This window comes from Neolamprologus brichardi, chromosome 9 (genome assembly GCF_056152115.1).
Source record: "Neolamprologus brichardi isolate AB-2024 chromosome 9, ASM5615211v1, whole genome shotgun sequence".
Classification (NCBI taxonomy): domain Eukaryota; kingdom Metazoa; phylum Chordata; class Actinopteri; order Cichliformes; family Cichlidae; genus Neolamprologus; species Neolamprologus brichardi.
The window spans coordinates 31195147-31210731 of NC_142112.1; the positions used below are offsets into that span (position 1 = coordinate 31195147).

Genomic DNA, 15585 nt, shown 5'->3' on the forward strand with positions numbered 1-15585 from the left:
GAGCAATGGTTGAGTGCCCAGAGAGAAACCATGTAGACAAAGGGAGAACACAGAAAGTATTATATGATGGATTTACATTTAAAAGGCCTGTGGAAACAAGGCAGGGAATGACTCCCCCAAGACAAGCCAGTCTCTACCCCTGTGGCCCTGTGAAGTATAAGCATGTATAGCTAATGCTGTGGTATGTCTTAAATTATTGCTCGACTAATGAAAATATATCGATCTTGAGCACATTTAGGCAACTAAATTGTTATTTTGATGAGAATTGAATTGAACTGAATTGAACCTGCCCCATGAAGAGACATGTAACAGCATTATTAGCTGAGCTATTTTAACTGGGCAACTTTTTTCTTTTGCTGTATGTGAGCTCATCCACAGTCTTGGATGGTGTCCCAGGATACTCTGGAGGCCGACAGAGGGGAACTGGAAGGTTGTGAGATAATGCAGCACATTTAAACCTTTCATTCTAAAAAAGTGAATCAGAATCAGAAAGGGTTTTATTGCCAAATGTTGAATGTTGAATGAATTGAATTTTGGTAAGTCTCTTGTATACAGTCCATACTTGTCAGTAACCTTGAGCCAATGTGTGGGATGACTCTGAAAGATAACCTCTAGAGAAGGGTCCCATTCCCGATGTGATGGCATCAGCCACACAGGGGTAAATTAGTCCATTTTTCACTTTATTAGTTTGCTTTGCAGTTTTCTTCATTAATATAATTCATTAATCATTTGGTTAAACCTAACACTGATATTATGAGGCGCGCACATAGTAACATTGTGTGGTTTTTCTAAAATGTTTTGTTATATTAATTATGTTTCTCTTTCTTTGAGTTATCTGGGTTTGGGCGGTGGCTGTTTCCTGTCTGGGCAAAAAGGCGTGGCTGAGGACTCTGGGAACAAAATGCCTGCTCAGCAGGACCAACCATGGGCTTGCCAGGAGCAGGGGTGTTTTAGGTTTAGTTAGGCTATTCTGTGCTTAGTTAATATTAGTGTGTTTTTGTTTTCCCCCCTATTGTGTTCAAATGGTTTGGCCAAATCATTATAAAAGCTACCCTCATGTGTCTTTGTAATTAGGTCAGTTTGTGAGTTAAGTTGTGTCTCATTTTGTTTTGTTTAAGTTTCTGGAAATTACTTTTTGTGGAGTTATATTTAGTTGACCTCTTTTATGGGCCTGCTAAGTATGTTTTTGAATGTTGTTAATTTTGAACTTTTTGAGGGTTAAAATAAAGAAAACCCTTTTTGAAGAGATTTTTTGCCTGTGTCCTCTTTGCTTTGGCTGCTTGGTCCCTCACACCCGATTTCCGAACTAAATTTGGTTAGAAAGTTTTTGTCATTTTATATCATTTTAAAATGCAGGTTATATTTAATGGATGATTTTACACTTGCACAGAGATAGCTGCACCTGGTTTCTTATTTTGTAAAGGGGCGCTCTGACAGCAAGGCATCCTTGCAGAACCTTGAAGGTAATTTGTGACATGTTTATGCCCTCCGAGCCCCTCGCTGGACTGTAGAGCTGTCAGCACATATAGTTGTTTTATGCTGGCAGAAACTCAAACTCTCTTTGTTTTATCATGGGAAGGATACGTGTCATGCTTTCTTCTGCTGTTAGGAAACGATGATAAATTACGCTTTATTCAGATTGTGTCATTTGTGAGGTCTGCTGTAAATACTTGTAAATACTCATAAAGGAAGGAATGCAGTTTTAGAATGAACAGAAATTAGAGAACAATATAAAGGCGCACACATGTTCAGTGATTGCAGCTGATGATAAACATGTCATAATTCTAACAAGTCATCACACAGTAAGCTAAATATCCTAACCCATTATCTACCAATGTAAGGAGCATATCAAAGGTGGTTAAAGGTCACTCATAGTATAATAGAAGGTCATTTAAATCAGAGTCAGTGGTCCTGTCTTCTTATTGCATCTGTAAATACTTGCTAAAGGCAATTTCAGCCAAGTTTGTTGATACTGGGATCAGGCCAGATGACAAACAGCTGTTTTTAATGGATTGAAGGACAGCCTATGAAATTTAATGGCGGCAAAGGAGTGAGAAATAGCGATATAGGGAGAAGCAGAGAGGAAGGAGAAGGAAGGGTGGATTGGAGCTGGGGATAGTGAACCAAATCAGAGACATCTGCTTGGTGCAGTAAACAACACATCTGAAACAAACAAAGAATGTGCCACGCAACCTTTTCCGCCTCCTTTAAACGATTACAACACGTGGATTTGCCCCCACATTAAAGCCACAGCTACATCGATGAATGATTTAGTCGGTTGGTTTGTAAAAACATTTTTTGATTACGTGAATTTAAACACAGGAGAGCAGTCGGAGAATTTCTCGGCAAGTTTCTGGTTGCAGGTTTCAAATGCTCGCCACCACACACGGCTGTCTGTAGCAGCGACAACTGAACACACAGCACATCGTACAGGTGAGCACCAGTTAGTTGTTTTTAGCAGAGCATATAATTATGGTGTAAAAAACAAGCTTTACCTACCAACCAACAAACTCATAAACAAACAAATGAACCAGTGAAAAAACCAACCTAAGTACCAGTGCACCAACAAATCAGCCAACTGACCAGCCAACCAACCATCCAACCAACCAAAAATGCTACAAAGCTGCACCATTTATACTGTCTGCTTAATATATTGTCTAATTGCCCTAGCCTTTCATTCCTTTTAATCCAGGTCTAGCATCTAAGCACCACAGGTGTCACCTCAGACTCATCTGAACGTTTGTAGGTCTGGGATAAACATGTGCTGCTCAAACATTTATAGTCATCTAGTGTTAAATTTCTGTCATAAGTCACCCTTGAAACAAAACAGACAACAGTGAACAAACATCATTCCCGGCACAAATTCAAAGAAACACACCAGAGAGCCTTCACACACGAGAGCTGTCAGTATCGCTAATGGTACACCGCAAAACAAAGCAGTACTAGCAACTTCATTTCTTAAAAATGTAAACAAAATCAGTCTAAAAGTGAGCTGAAGACGTTAGTAAATGAGGTCGGGTGCATTGAAAATGACCGATGGAAAGGAGGCCAAGTCCTCAACTGGTTTCTACAGTAAATTCACAAAAGTCAGATGATTTCAACAAAAGTTTGTATCAACAGGAGTATGGTTGTGCACTTGGCTGCTTAGTTATACAGACATTAAAACCTGTATTTCTGCTTCTTTTTGTTTGAACGTTTTGTTATTACATTTTATCACAAGATGACTTCTTATATTTACATTATAAGTGAATAGAAATAAATATACCCTGTCTATTGACTGTAAATTAATATAGAAGTGCATCTGTGAGTGAATCACAGTGGAAAAAGTCTGATCAGTTGCTATGGAGATAAACAACTTCATGCAGCTGTTGGCATTGCACTTAATGCTTCCTCATCTATGAGAAAGTGCAAACATTGTCTGTTTGACTTCTTTTGTTAAACTGTTACTGATGTATCTTCAAAACTTCACAGTAGCTGAAGTATTTTGCAACATATCAGCTTCTAGTTTATGTAGCCACGCATGCTGGATGACATGCGCCATCGGGGCTGTTTATATATATTTTGAAGTCTGGTTATTGCTCACAGACAGACACTGGACTTTTCAGATGTCAGAGGTGACAAACTGTTGTGTGCCTGCAGTTACTGGCAGTCCCTGGACACTATGGCTGCCACAGGCCAAAGCATGTGAGAAGACATCGAAAAGGTCACTTTGCACTACAGTGTTAAAGGCCAACACACATTTTATGTTGCGCCCTACATGACCTGTGGTTCTGTGAAGCCAGTTTAACATATGAGTAACTGGTTCAGCGAGGACGTTTGTTTTTGTGTGTTCATGTAACGCTGTGGAGGAGTGCAGTGCTGCAAAGAGCTGCTGCTGCATCGTTTTGGAGGAGGATCAGTTCGAAAGTTGAACAGCTGGAAACAGACAGTTACTTCTGCTCCTCTTTTTCTGAGAGATGAGGAAAGAGGGAGGAGAGGATGCACGAAGAGAGCCAAGAAAGGAGTGAAAGAGTTTATTGGCAAGAGAAAGAACAACTCTGAGCCCCAAGTGGTGATATCATCCAGCTTTATACACGCTACATAGGGCTTAATTTATTCATGCTTAATTGATGCTACAGCAGCCGTGTACGTTTGCTGAGATATTTGCTTATGTAGAGGCTATGTAGAGGGGTTTTAACCACCACAAACATGCTCCTGTGCATTGCACCAAAATCCCAACTGCACAGTGCTCGACATGGATGACGCTTTGCGTTCATTTAATGCTGATTTGTTGAGCCCAGACAGGCAATGCAGTGTTAGGAAAGTTCACCTGACACAGGAAAAGAGTGAAAAAACCTCAACAACAGAAAAAAAAAAGTATGGACATTGGCTGTAATAAAAACTTTTCATCTTTTTAACACTGTTAATTAAGCTTTTTTTTGGATGTTACAACTTCAATCCACAGCTGGCTAATTGAACCACAACAACAAAAGCAAGAGTAGTTCACAGATGGTTGCACCACATTCTGTATTTCCACTACTGCCCCCATCTGACAGCAGGCGCTTTTAGACAGATTGCCCGAGTACCTGCAGAGAGCTGTACAGTCAGCAATAAAGAGCTGAGAAATATCAACAACAAAAACCCACATGGCACAGACTGTTCATCAAACAGGGCTCTAACAATGACGGTAACAACAAAGTTTGTAGCTAGCCAAAGTTCTGATTGGCTAGCAGGTCTTAGCCTTAGTATCCTGATAAGATAAGATTGATCGCACTGTGGGCAAATTTGTGCGTTATTTGTGCATTATATTCAAGGTTAAAAGAAGCTTTAATTTCAGACTTCTGTGTTTTGTAATCGATTGAGTTTTAGCCTAAGAAGCAGCTGCTACAGTGAATTTGCCATTTTTTGATTGTTGCAAAGTTACTCGCATCTTCCCCAAACAATCCAACAGTCCAATCAGAGAGCAAATGTTTAAAACAAATTCTCCACTTCCATGAAACCTCGAATGCAGCCATTACTACTTGTCACAATGATGTTCAACTACATTATTTATCCTAGTTCAGCTTTAGGTAAGTGTGTGATTCGAGGCTGTCCCAGATGAAAAATGAACAACGTGAAAGACTTTTGTCAATATTTGAATCATGGTCCTACAAAGTGAAATAGCTTCAAATGTGGGTAACTATAATTTGCTAGCAACCAGTGTGCTGATATTAAACAGTGTAGATGTACAGTATGTAGGGGTGGGGGAAAAAATCGATACTGTGTAGTATCGTGATATTTTGTTTGCTAATAATGTATCGATACAGGGACAGCAGAAATCGATATTTTGTTACAAAAAAAGTTTTTGTGGACTGGAACATGCTCTGACTTCAGAGCATGTTGATCCTTTTTCTGAGCAAGAATCCTGACATTCCTTCACTGTCCAAATGTGTTAACTTTTTTTTGGCAGCAATAAACATGACAGTTTACTTATTTTAATTTAAGACATGTTTTATTTTAATTAAGTTTAAAACTTTTTTTTATTTTAAAAAAATAAAAAATTAAAAAATTATATTTTGTTTTAATTTACTTTCAAATTCTTCAGTTGCTGAATGGGCTGCATAGTTTTCATAAATTTCATAGTTCAGAATAGCTATAATTGTACCAGATGGTTGCATTCAGTTAAGTTGGACTAGACTGTAATACAAACCGTTCAGTTTGTCAACAATAAAACTGAAATGAGAGAAAGACTGAGTGTGAGACTTTGATATTAGATAAAATGAATATTGATAAAGTTTACCTTTATGTACAGAATCTGAATATTGCAAAATATTTTTAAAAATTGCAATAATATCGTATCGTGCGTTAAGTATTGTGATAATATCGTATCGTGGGATGTATGGTGATTCCCACCTCTAACAGTATGTGGCCTTAAGTTGGGTAAAATAATAGAACAGAATAGAATAGAAACTGTACGTACAATGGAATTGTGGCACAAGAAACACTGAAAGCAGAGGAACTTTTTGCTCTTTCTAAAAGTTGTTGTAATGCAGCTACACTGGCATTTTTAGTCAGGATATTACAAAAATATTTTGTTTCCACAAGGCTTTGGCAGGATGCCAGCAGCTATGACTCATGGGATAAAACAGCAGTAATTTAGTCTCAATTAAAATGACACAAATTGAGAAAGAAACCTCACATTTCTAATGGTCTATAACCCCGCATTGCCCTTAAAGCTACTATAACACCAATATAAGTCCTCCTCTATTAAATACATCACTTTATGTACTTTAGAAACTTTCATACTTTCATAAATTAAACACAGACCAAGATATAGAAGATTTGAAATGATGCTAGAGTGAGTTGCTTTACATCTAAAATGAAACTGTAGCTCCTGGTGATCTATGTGCGTACGTCAGCGTTGGTTTTAAACCACAATAGGTAGGAGAAGCCTAACAGATTGTTTCAGCGGTGAAATAACTCCCCTCAGAGACCAAAAAAATTCCTGAATAAACACACTCTGCCTGCCCGGCTCATTATATTTCTTTGAAACTCTCCTCACGTTTCACAAATAAAATCTTAATGACAGAGAGCCCCCCCCCCAAAAAAAAACAAAAACCCAAAAGCTGCTTTGTGATAAGGATTTCTTTCCACTGTTGTGGAAACGGAACATCTTGTAGTCTGTTCGTCTCATGAACTTGGATAAAAAAAGAATTCACGAGAACAAAAGGTTAAAAAGTGGCAAAGAAGAGGACTATATTTTGTTTTTAAAGTCACAGGTCGTGTGCTTCTCTAGTTCAGCCACTGGTCGTGGGTTGATTTATTCGGGAAAAGTACTGTTGGCATGTTTTCTAAAATGAACTTGGGTCTCTTCTTATTAAAATGTAATATTCTGACAGTTCACTGAAGACGTTTTAGATAGATATCTTGATGACATAACAGATATTTTCTGACCCACGCTAATACAAACTATTTTCTTCATCATATCTGCAGTTGCAGTGTGATGAACAAGCCAAATTACAAAACAACAAATCATAGATAATGGGGATGAAAGTGCTGAAGCATTTACTGGTTTCTTTTATAAGAGCACTGCTTGCACAAACCAGCGTTGCACATGGATTTGATTTCTCAGCACTTCTCGATAACACGTACTTGCTATAAATGCACAGGGATATTTTTAACTATCGTGAGGGATTTTAGCCTCCACCCTTTAATATTTACTATCGTTTGATTTCTCATCTTTATAGGGAAAGAATTGGCAGCAGTAATCAAAGGTGCACTCAGTTTAAATCATTCAAAAATGAGACTACTAGCCGTGGTGCACATATGTAAGTAAGCAGCCTGTCATTTAGGAGCTCTCATAGGACAAAGAAGTGCTCATGAGTACACTTGGTCATTCATTCCTCGCCTCCCGTAGCAGTCGTAAAGTTGCCAACGAAGACTATTGTGTTCATGCTTCAGATGTAAAGTCGGCAACTGTCCAAACACCACATTTGTTTCTGCAACTAGCCGTGGATTCAATATTCATTTCAAAGTCATTGATCCAAACCCACTGACGCTTGGGATGAGGATTAAACACAGCAGAAATGCAGCTGTTGTACAGAGCTGACAAAAGTCAGTGTAGGAAGTACCGAAGCGCTCACGTGGCTAGAAGGGACACAAACACGCACACATCGACACTTACCACAAACCTCTGCAGGCCCGTACCCCCGGCATTCCCTACAAAGATCCCTGAGCTGGACTCGAAGGTCAGAGGCTGAGCACTCCTGATGAAGGCAACCCGGTGGTATTCCTCACAGTCCATGTAGAGGCGCACCTACGTGTTGGGACAAGTGCACATGCTTGAGCTTTAAAACCATATGAAAAAAAGAGGAAAATGTAATTATATGGAACAGATGATCTGTGCAAACATCTTTATTCCTTGCATTTAAGCACACAGTAAGTGTATGTCTGAATTTTGGGACATAATACTCACATCTAAGGTCTGAAAACGAGAAAACTATTTAGCAGCCTGTTGCCATGTTGGTGTTTTAAAACCACATATGACAATACAGTAGCAACTTGCCATTTACAAGGTAGGCTGACCTAAAGAATATCACGCTTTATCCATTCTTTTGAGTCTACTGCAGACTATAATTTACAAAAAGAGCATCACACACAAAACAGGACTTTAAACTACAGATTGAGACCACAAACTCTGGAACAGGGGTGTCAAACTCAAATACACAGTGGGCCAAAATTCAGAACTGGAACAAGGTCGCGGGCTAACATTAATATTTATTGAAAAAAAATCTTCCTCCAGATTTAAGAATGAATCTCTTCTTATTGACTCAAACAAGTTTTGCTGAAAAACTGAATATGGAACAAGCAAAGCTTAATACTAAACAATATATATATTAGCTGTATAATACCAGTAGGCCAGCTCTAATAGTAATTTGGTATGGCTTTGCAGGCCAAATTAAATTAGGCTGCGGGCCAAATTTGGCCCATGGGCCAGAGTTTGACACCTATGCTCTAGAACAGTGGTTCCCAAACTTTTTTTGCTGGGCCCCCCTTGTTTTACAAGAAAAATGTTCGCGCCCCCCTCGCGCGCGCGCGCGCACGCAAGAACACATCCTCCAACCACACACGCCCATATTTTGCTCCATTGCGGTTTATTTCACACCTCAAACATTTAGTAAACAATTAAGCAAATACAAGTAATATGCAGGTAGCAAGAAAATAAACTAATAAAGTCTTTTATGCTACGTCGGCACCTACACGGGTATTTTTGAAAACGCAGCTGTTTCGTCCACACGTAAACGGCGTTTCGAATCACCGAGAATGGAGATTTTTTAAAACTCCTTTTTTGCGTTTATGTGTGGACGAGGAATATAGAGTTCGTCATGCAACGTCAAAGGTATGTGCCTTTTTCACGTCACGCTGTGCGCCACGTTATTGTTTACATGAGATGAATTGCAGAATGGCAGATAGAGACGAAATACTGTTAATCTGACTATCTGCAGGTTTTACACGCAGTTACTGTCCCTCCATTAGAAAGGCAGAGGCATCACGGTGTAATTATTTTACATGTAGTTGGGTTTTTTTCCTGTGTAATAATATTCAACATTGCTATCAATACATTTTTCAAAAAATGCCTCTGTGCAAAATGGGTTCAAAAACATAAACAACTGTTGGATGCTGTTTGTCCGGGATTTGAACCGGGGAACAAATCATGGCAGGATCAGCCTGATGTTATTTGTATCCCACTGTAACTTTACTGTATAAAGAGCTAACATCTCCAAAATGTCAGGAGTAGTTAGTCATTACAACAAGTGTTTGTGAACTACAAATCAAGAATGTGGGATACTGTTTGTCCATGATTTAAACAGCCCAGCGCTGCTCCTGACGAAGGGAAAACCAATCCTGCAGGGAGACCTACCTCGGCACTTGTGCAGGTGAAATCAAAGGGAAGATATGCTTCACCATATTTTCTAGTCTTTGGCTTAGAATGAAGTTGGTTTGGAAACATATTCAGCTATGCTTCGTCTCCTACTTTGCGTTTGTGTGGGCGCCCCTTGCTAGCAGTGTCCAAGCGTTGTTTTTTTTGTTTTTTTTTCTCCCTTTTCATGCCGCGCCCCCCCTGCAATGGCTCTGCGCCCCCCCTAGGGGGCGGGCCCCACACTTTGGGAACGTCTGCTCTAGAAAGTGTTTCCTGAGGCCACAGATAAAGATGCTGATTGATCATTTTTCCATAAACTTTTATATCTCAGACTTTGTTTTAGAAACACGAGTCACCCCCTGCTGGCCATAAGAAATAATGCAGGTTTAAGATGCTTGTGACTCACTTTTCAGACCTTGAAGGTATATCTACCTTATATATAGTGTCTATGTGCATAAAGGAATTGGATTTATCCACAAAGCGCAATGAAGCGCAGATGCACAGCCGTCACACAGCCCAGTTTCAAACAGCTTGTCCACGAAGAAAGCAAGCCGAGGTTATGTTACAAATCAAGTTGCCAAATCCCACTTTAACATAGCATAGAGTACACCAAGAGATAATTAGCATAACATCTTTAATCACCTCTGAACCCTGCACAGTGAGTGTAAACCTCGCCCATCTTCCTGTCAGGTCACCCATTTTGAATGAAGCAGCTTCCTGGGTGCGGCCTCTTGTTTCTGCGTCGGTGTAGTACAGTACGACTCTCTGGGAGCCATCCTCCACTTCAGACAAAGCCACACCTAATTGTACAATCTGAAGAACATAAAACATGTAGGAAAGCTTTAATATTTTCCTGGAAGGGAGCAAAAAAACAAAGAAGAGATGTGGTGAACAGTGTCCTCACTTTCTGATATGCATCGGTGATGGCGAACAGCACGCCGCCTTGCCGGGTGGTCGGTTTGGCTGTGACTGTGATGGCAAAGTCGTGATAGAACGGGTCGGGGATGAACGACTTTGTAAGCCGCCCCACGTTGGCCTCCGGGCCGAAGCTGTAAGCGGGGTAACCCTCGAAGCCTGTGACGAAGGAGACGGAGGGAGGGAGGGGAATGCCAATTAACTCTGTCAGGTCCAAAGCTCCTCGAGGACCACGTTCTGCAATAGACGAGCAGAAAGGAGGAAGAATCTTGTTAGAGGAGGGAAAAAATATAATACTCATCCAAAAAAAACAACAACTCCAAAACAAAACAAGACTTAACACAAACTGATGTCAGGAAATTCAGACCAGGACAAACACGGAAACACTACCTGCGTCTAATTACTTCATATATAGGTAAGAGAGATCTGTGAGCAAATAACTGTGTTTATATACAAACACATACAAAAGCTCGCAACACTGAAATTCATTCTCTAAACATTTGTATGCAAACGCTGATCAAAAACACTCACAAACATCGCTGGAAATAATAAGAGATGAGACACTCCAGCTTCTGGCACCTAGTCCTTGACTAAATAATCAAGCTGCCATGTGTTATTTGGTGCGCTCTGTGTTTTGATGGGTGCTTGAAGGTGATGGAGTACACAGTCCATAGAGGGCAGGAGGCTAGTGGCAGTCTACAGCTCATATTTACTTCTGGGCCCCCTAGTGGGTTAATCCACTGGGGTCAGAGAGAAATGTTGCTCTAGAAATCCAAGCATTCCACAGCTGTGGACAGAGAGTGTAGGTGTGCTACACTCATCAAGTGTCATCTTTCGGCTGCCAAAAAGATAAATGTATAAAAATGATCATTGATGTACAGAAAAGTCGTCTGTTTCAAACCTTCTAACTTTTGTCTTGAAACATTTTGGAGTTTGTCAGACATATCCGATAAAGTTTGAGAAGGAGCTTCCATCCGAACCATCATTATCATAGCTGCACAGTACGCATGCATGCACGACTCTGCCACAATGTGTGTGGTGACTAACCCCCCTCCCCACCAAATAACATGAAAACCTATTTAGCAAAAGCTCACAACGCTCTCCCTTTGTCACAAATGTGCAGGCCGTCTCCCCCACACCTGGTTCTCTTTAGTAGGAAGACCCTAGGAACAATCGTCTGTTCTTTCAGTGCGTACGGGCAACGGGATATAGAGCTTGGGCATCTGGAAGGCATTAAGCAAAACTAATACACACATGCTGTGCAGTGGCAGCTCCTGTAAATTAGACGTACCGTGTGGCGTGTGTACGTCTGTGTGCAGAGAAGCGGCAAAGACAAAAGAGGGGGGAAAGAGAGGCCGAGACAGCGAGTGCAAGCATCAAGTCTTCCGCAAGCATGATGTGTGCGTGCCCGTGTGTGGCCAGTAAATCTCCCCGCTGGAGGCCAGGCACACTTCTTCCCCCTCCTTCATTAATTGGATTGAAACTGCTACAGACTGTGGCAATTAAAAAATAACAGCGAAGAGGAACCCACACCACTCTCCTGTGTAATGCCCACTGCAGCCAAGCTCTGTAATTTCACTACCAGGTTAGAGTTACTTTTACTGAAATAGGATATGAAAGTTGGTCTTCTCTTTTTTCCACCATTTCCTCAAAGATCTTTATCTTCACACAAAGTCAAAATATGCCATTTCAGATTTTCTTGACTTTGTGTGAGTCGAAGATTGGAAAGCTTAGCCGATTTCTCATACAATAGTGACATGTAAATGGTAAATGGCCTGTATTTATATAGCGCTTTACTAGTCCCTATGGACCCCAAAGCGCTTTACATATCCAGTCATCCACCCATTAACACACTGGTGATGGCAAGCTACATTGTAGCCACCCTGGGGCGCACTGACAGAGGCGAGGCTGCCGGACACTGGCGCCACCGGGCCCTCTGACCACCACCAGTAGGCAATGGGTAAAGTGTCTTGCCCAAGGACACATCACAGAGACTGTCCAAGCCGGGGCTCGAACCGGCAACCTTCCGATTACAAGGCGAACTCCCAACTCTTGAGCCACGATCACCCCAAATCCCAAGCCATGCCCTAAAATGTAACCTGCTTTGTCATTATTGTACACTGGAGTTGTCATTAGGCAACCAGAAGACTAACAAAATATCACCCCGTGTCCATCTTTCATATACAGTCTATGATGTCATTGTAGTTTTATCAGATTCCTACACCAGCAAAGCCAAAAGGCATCTAAGTAATCTGATTGGATTGTAATGTAAGATTGTTTGGAAGTGAAAGCGACGTACAAGCATCCAAACACACTAAACGATGTCAGCGTGTACAGCACAGTAACTTAGTTGCAATTTTTTTTTTAAGAGGACTTTAACTCGGGAAGCTGTAATTATTATTGTGATACATTTTAATTCAAGAAAGCTTAAACAAGCACTGAGAAATATTTTCCAAGTATTCTTTGACCAATTTCTTATTCCAAAAAGATCCTTGGAATCAGAAAATCGGTGACTGGATTGTTGGCTGCTTCATCTCCAGACGTGAACATTGCTTTATATCTTCTCTCTGTTGTCAGCGGTTAAACTTCGCCAAAGAACTTCTGCCAAAATTCCCACAGAGCTGCCTGTCACTCGCTGCGTCTTTTGCCCGAGAGTGACTTCACTGCAGATGTTCTTCCACTAGGTCAGACAGCTGGACAGATCACCATGGAAATGTGACTACACTCGCCGTGTTAGCTCTAGTTCTCATGATGCAGCAGGACCCTGTGATTGTACTGCGTCATGCATGATCCCGGTGCCACATTTGTAAGCCGGCAGCTGATCGCGTCAAAGGAATATTCGTATCTATGAATAAGGAAAGTAGAGCAGTGAAAATTTAAAACATCCCAGGGCAAAAAAAGATGTCAGCTGCGAGAACCTTGTGACTAATTCTGGTCAGGGTGTGACTCTTCTCAGACTAATCTGCTTTGGCTCAGTCTGAGCACCATCTGTACTGGAACAGGGCACGAGAATGAGAGCAGAGGAAGGCTCAGGAGATACAGTAAAAGTCCTCCAGCTAGCTAGCATTCACAGTAATAACTTCAAGGTGTATAAATGAACTACAGTGGTGCCACATGACTGAGTCACTGAGGAATAGTACTGGATTTAGTCAGGTGAACTCCCTTTTCTTAAGAAAAAGGGAGGGAATTAGGAAGAAAATGAAAATAAAAGCAAATGTTGTTAATTTCACAAGATACTGTTTGCTCACAGTGCTTCTAAAGAACTGGGTTTAAATGTAATAAAGTGGCAGACTTTATATTATATTTCCAGTTCAGGATTTCATGTTATTGTAAGGAGGCAGCACAGTGGTGTGGTGTTTAGCACCATTGCCTCACAATAAGAAGTTCTTGGGTTTGAATCCAGATGAACAGATGGATGGATGCCACCAACAAGCAAATGCTTTTCTTCTATATGAAGAAAATTCATTACACTGAAAATCGTCTGCAGATGGCTCGACTAACGGCAGCTGCAGAAGGCAGAAGGAACGGGAAAGGCTTCAATACTAAAGAAATCACTGTATCGAGTGGAGGAAGCGAGGCTGAGGAACAGTGTGAATTACAACCCTCCAATGTAGCCATGTATTGTAAAACTAAAGTGTTCTTTCACAAGGAAATGAATGTGTAATCAAACGTGTGTGTTTGATGTGCGTGTATCTTTTCTGCGTGTTTACAGAGAAGCTTGTGTTTGCATGTCTGCTTTCTGTCCAAATGAGCACCGCTCAATCCAAACACTGCTATCTCTGCAAGACAGAGAATGAGTCTGCCTCTGAATAGAAGAAAGTGTGACTTCAAAACTCATGAGAAATGTTGGCATTTTCCACAAAATTATGGCCTGGATAACAATGTCACATCGCTGGCGCAAGCCGTACTTGCAAGGCAGCTGTATGATTGTGTCAGATTTTTCTGGCATTTCAATGATATATCAACCTGACACAGATTATATTCAGGGAAATGTTTCAATAGTTTCATGGAAAAACTGAAGAATTCTGATTGCTTTGTTCTGGATTTTGGCTTCTTCTCCTACACCAGTGCTGATGTGGAGGTTCTGTGTGCAGTGCTGGTATTCATGGTGCATAACAGTGATGCCAAGAGTGGAGCAGGCATAAATGAACTGGGATAATCAGCGCATGTCCTTGTGGTGTGTTTGGAAAGGGGGAGAAAAGGGATTGCATCCATCCTTTCATAACTTATAACTTGACTTACAAGTAACAAATCAATAACCAGCTACTCGTCCATGGGTGACTACTGTTAGTTGCATTGCATGATTGTAAAGTGGCAAAAGAAACAAAAAAAGACCAAAAAAATAACAAGACATGTGACTTCTTCCTCATAATTGTGTTTTAAGACACAGGACTCATAATAATCAGTAAGACAGTAACAAATTCCACAGGCTGAAAATGAAAATAAATGCAACCGTACATGTATCCATGCAACTAGTTTTCTTATTAGAGAAAAGCCCCGCCCATATTGGACCCAAAATAGAGCAATGCTTTAATAAATCACTTGAGTGCACATGTGGGTAGCGTGTCCATGTCCGCAGTGATTGTTTTTGGTGTGTACGAGATTAGAGGATGAAATATGGTTAGGGGGCCTTAGCTGGTTTTCATACCAAATGTATAATCTGTATTTCAAAGATAAAACTATTTATTAGTGGCAGTTTATTTTATACGATCAGGAAAGCACACAGTACAATAATATAGTCTTTTCTCCTAACTGCTTAAATCAAAATATCCATGTCATGTCATGGAGATTTTGATATTTTAATATGGGGGCAGCATGGCGGCGCCGTGGTTAGCACCGTTGCCTCACAGCAAGAAATTCCTTGGGTCAAATCCACCGTCTGGCCTTTCTGTGTGGAGTCTGCATCTTCTCCCTGTGTCTGTATTGGTTTATTCGGCTGCTCCGGCTTCCTCCCACAGTCCAATGACATGCATGGGGTTAGGTTAATTGGTGATTATGAATTTGCCACAGTGTGGGTGAGTGAATGATTGTCTGTCTCTCTGTCTTAGCCATGTGACAAGCAGGTGACCTGTCCACGATGAGCCCCGCCTGTCACCCTGCAGCAGCTAGGATAAACTCCAGCCTATCCCCTGTGACCCTGAACTGGATAAGCGGAAGAAAATGGACTGATGGATGGATGGAAATCAAAATATGGAAATAGGAGTCCATGTGAATAAAAAACAATGAAATTAAACCACAGATCTCTGCAAAAGTTAATGAAACACTCCAAGTAATGCTTTGTGCTTCTTTTT

The 15585-nt window shown here is 40.8% G+C and overlaps 1 protein-coding gene across 2 annotated transcripts in view; it reads right to left on the bottom strand.

Annotated features, from left to right (window-relative positions):
- The window catches only part of LOC102798852 (collagen alpha-1(XV) chain-like), a 66419-nt gene that overhangs the window by 23759 nt on the left and 27075 nt on the right, over positions 1–15585 (bottom strand). For both annotated transcript variants that reach the window (XM_087846300.1, XM_087846299.1), the window contains exons 3-5: positions 10284–10531; positions 10022–10192; positions 7643–7774 (exon numbers count right to left, since the gene is read on the bottom strand). In XM_087846300.1, coding sequence (XP_087702426.1) covers positions 7643–7774; positions 10022–10192; positions 10284–10531 — 551 coding nt within the window. The remainder of the gene's footprint in view (positions 1–7642; positions 7775–10021; positions 10193–10283; positions 10532–15585) is intronic.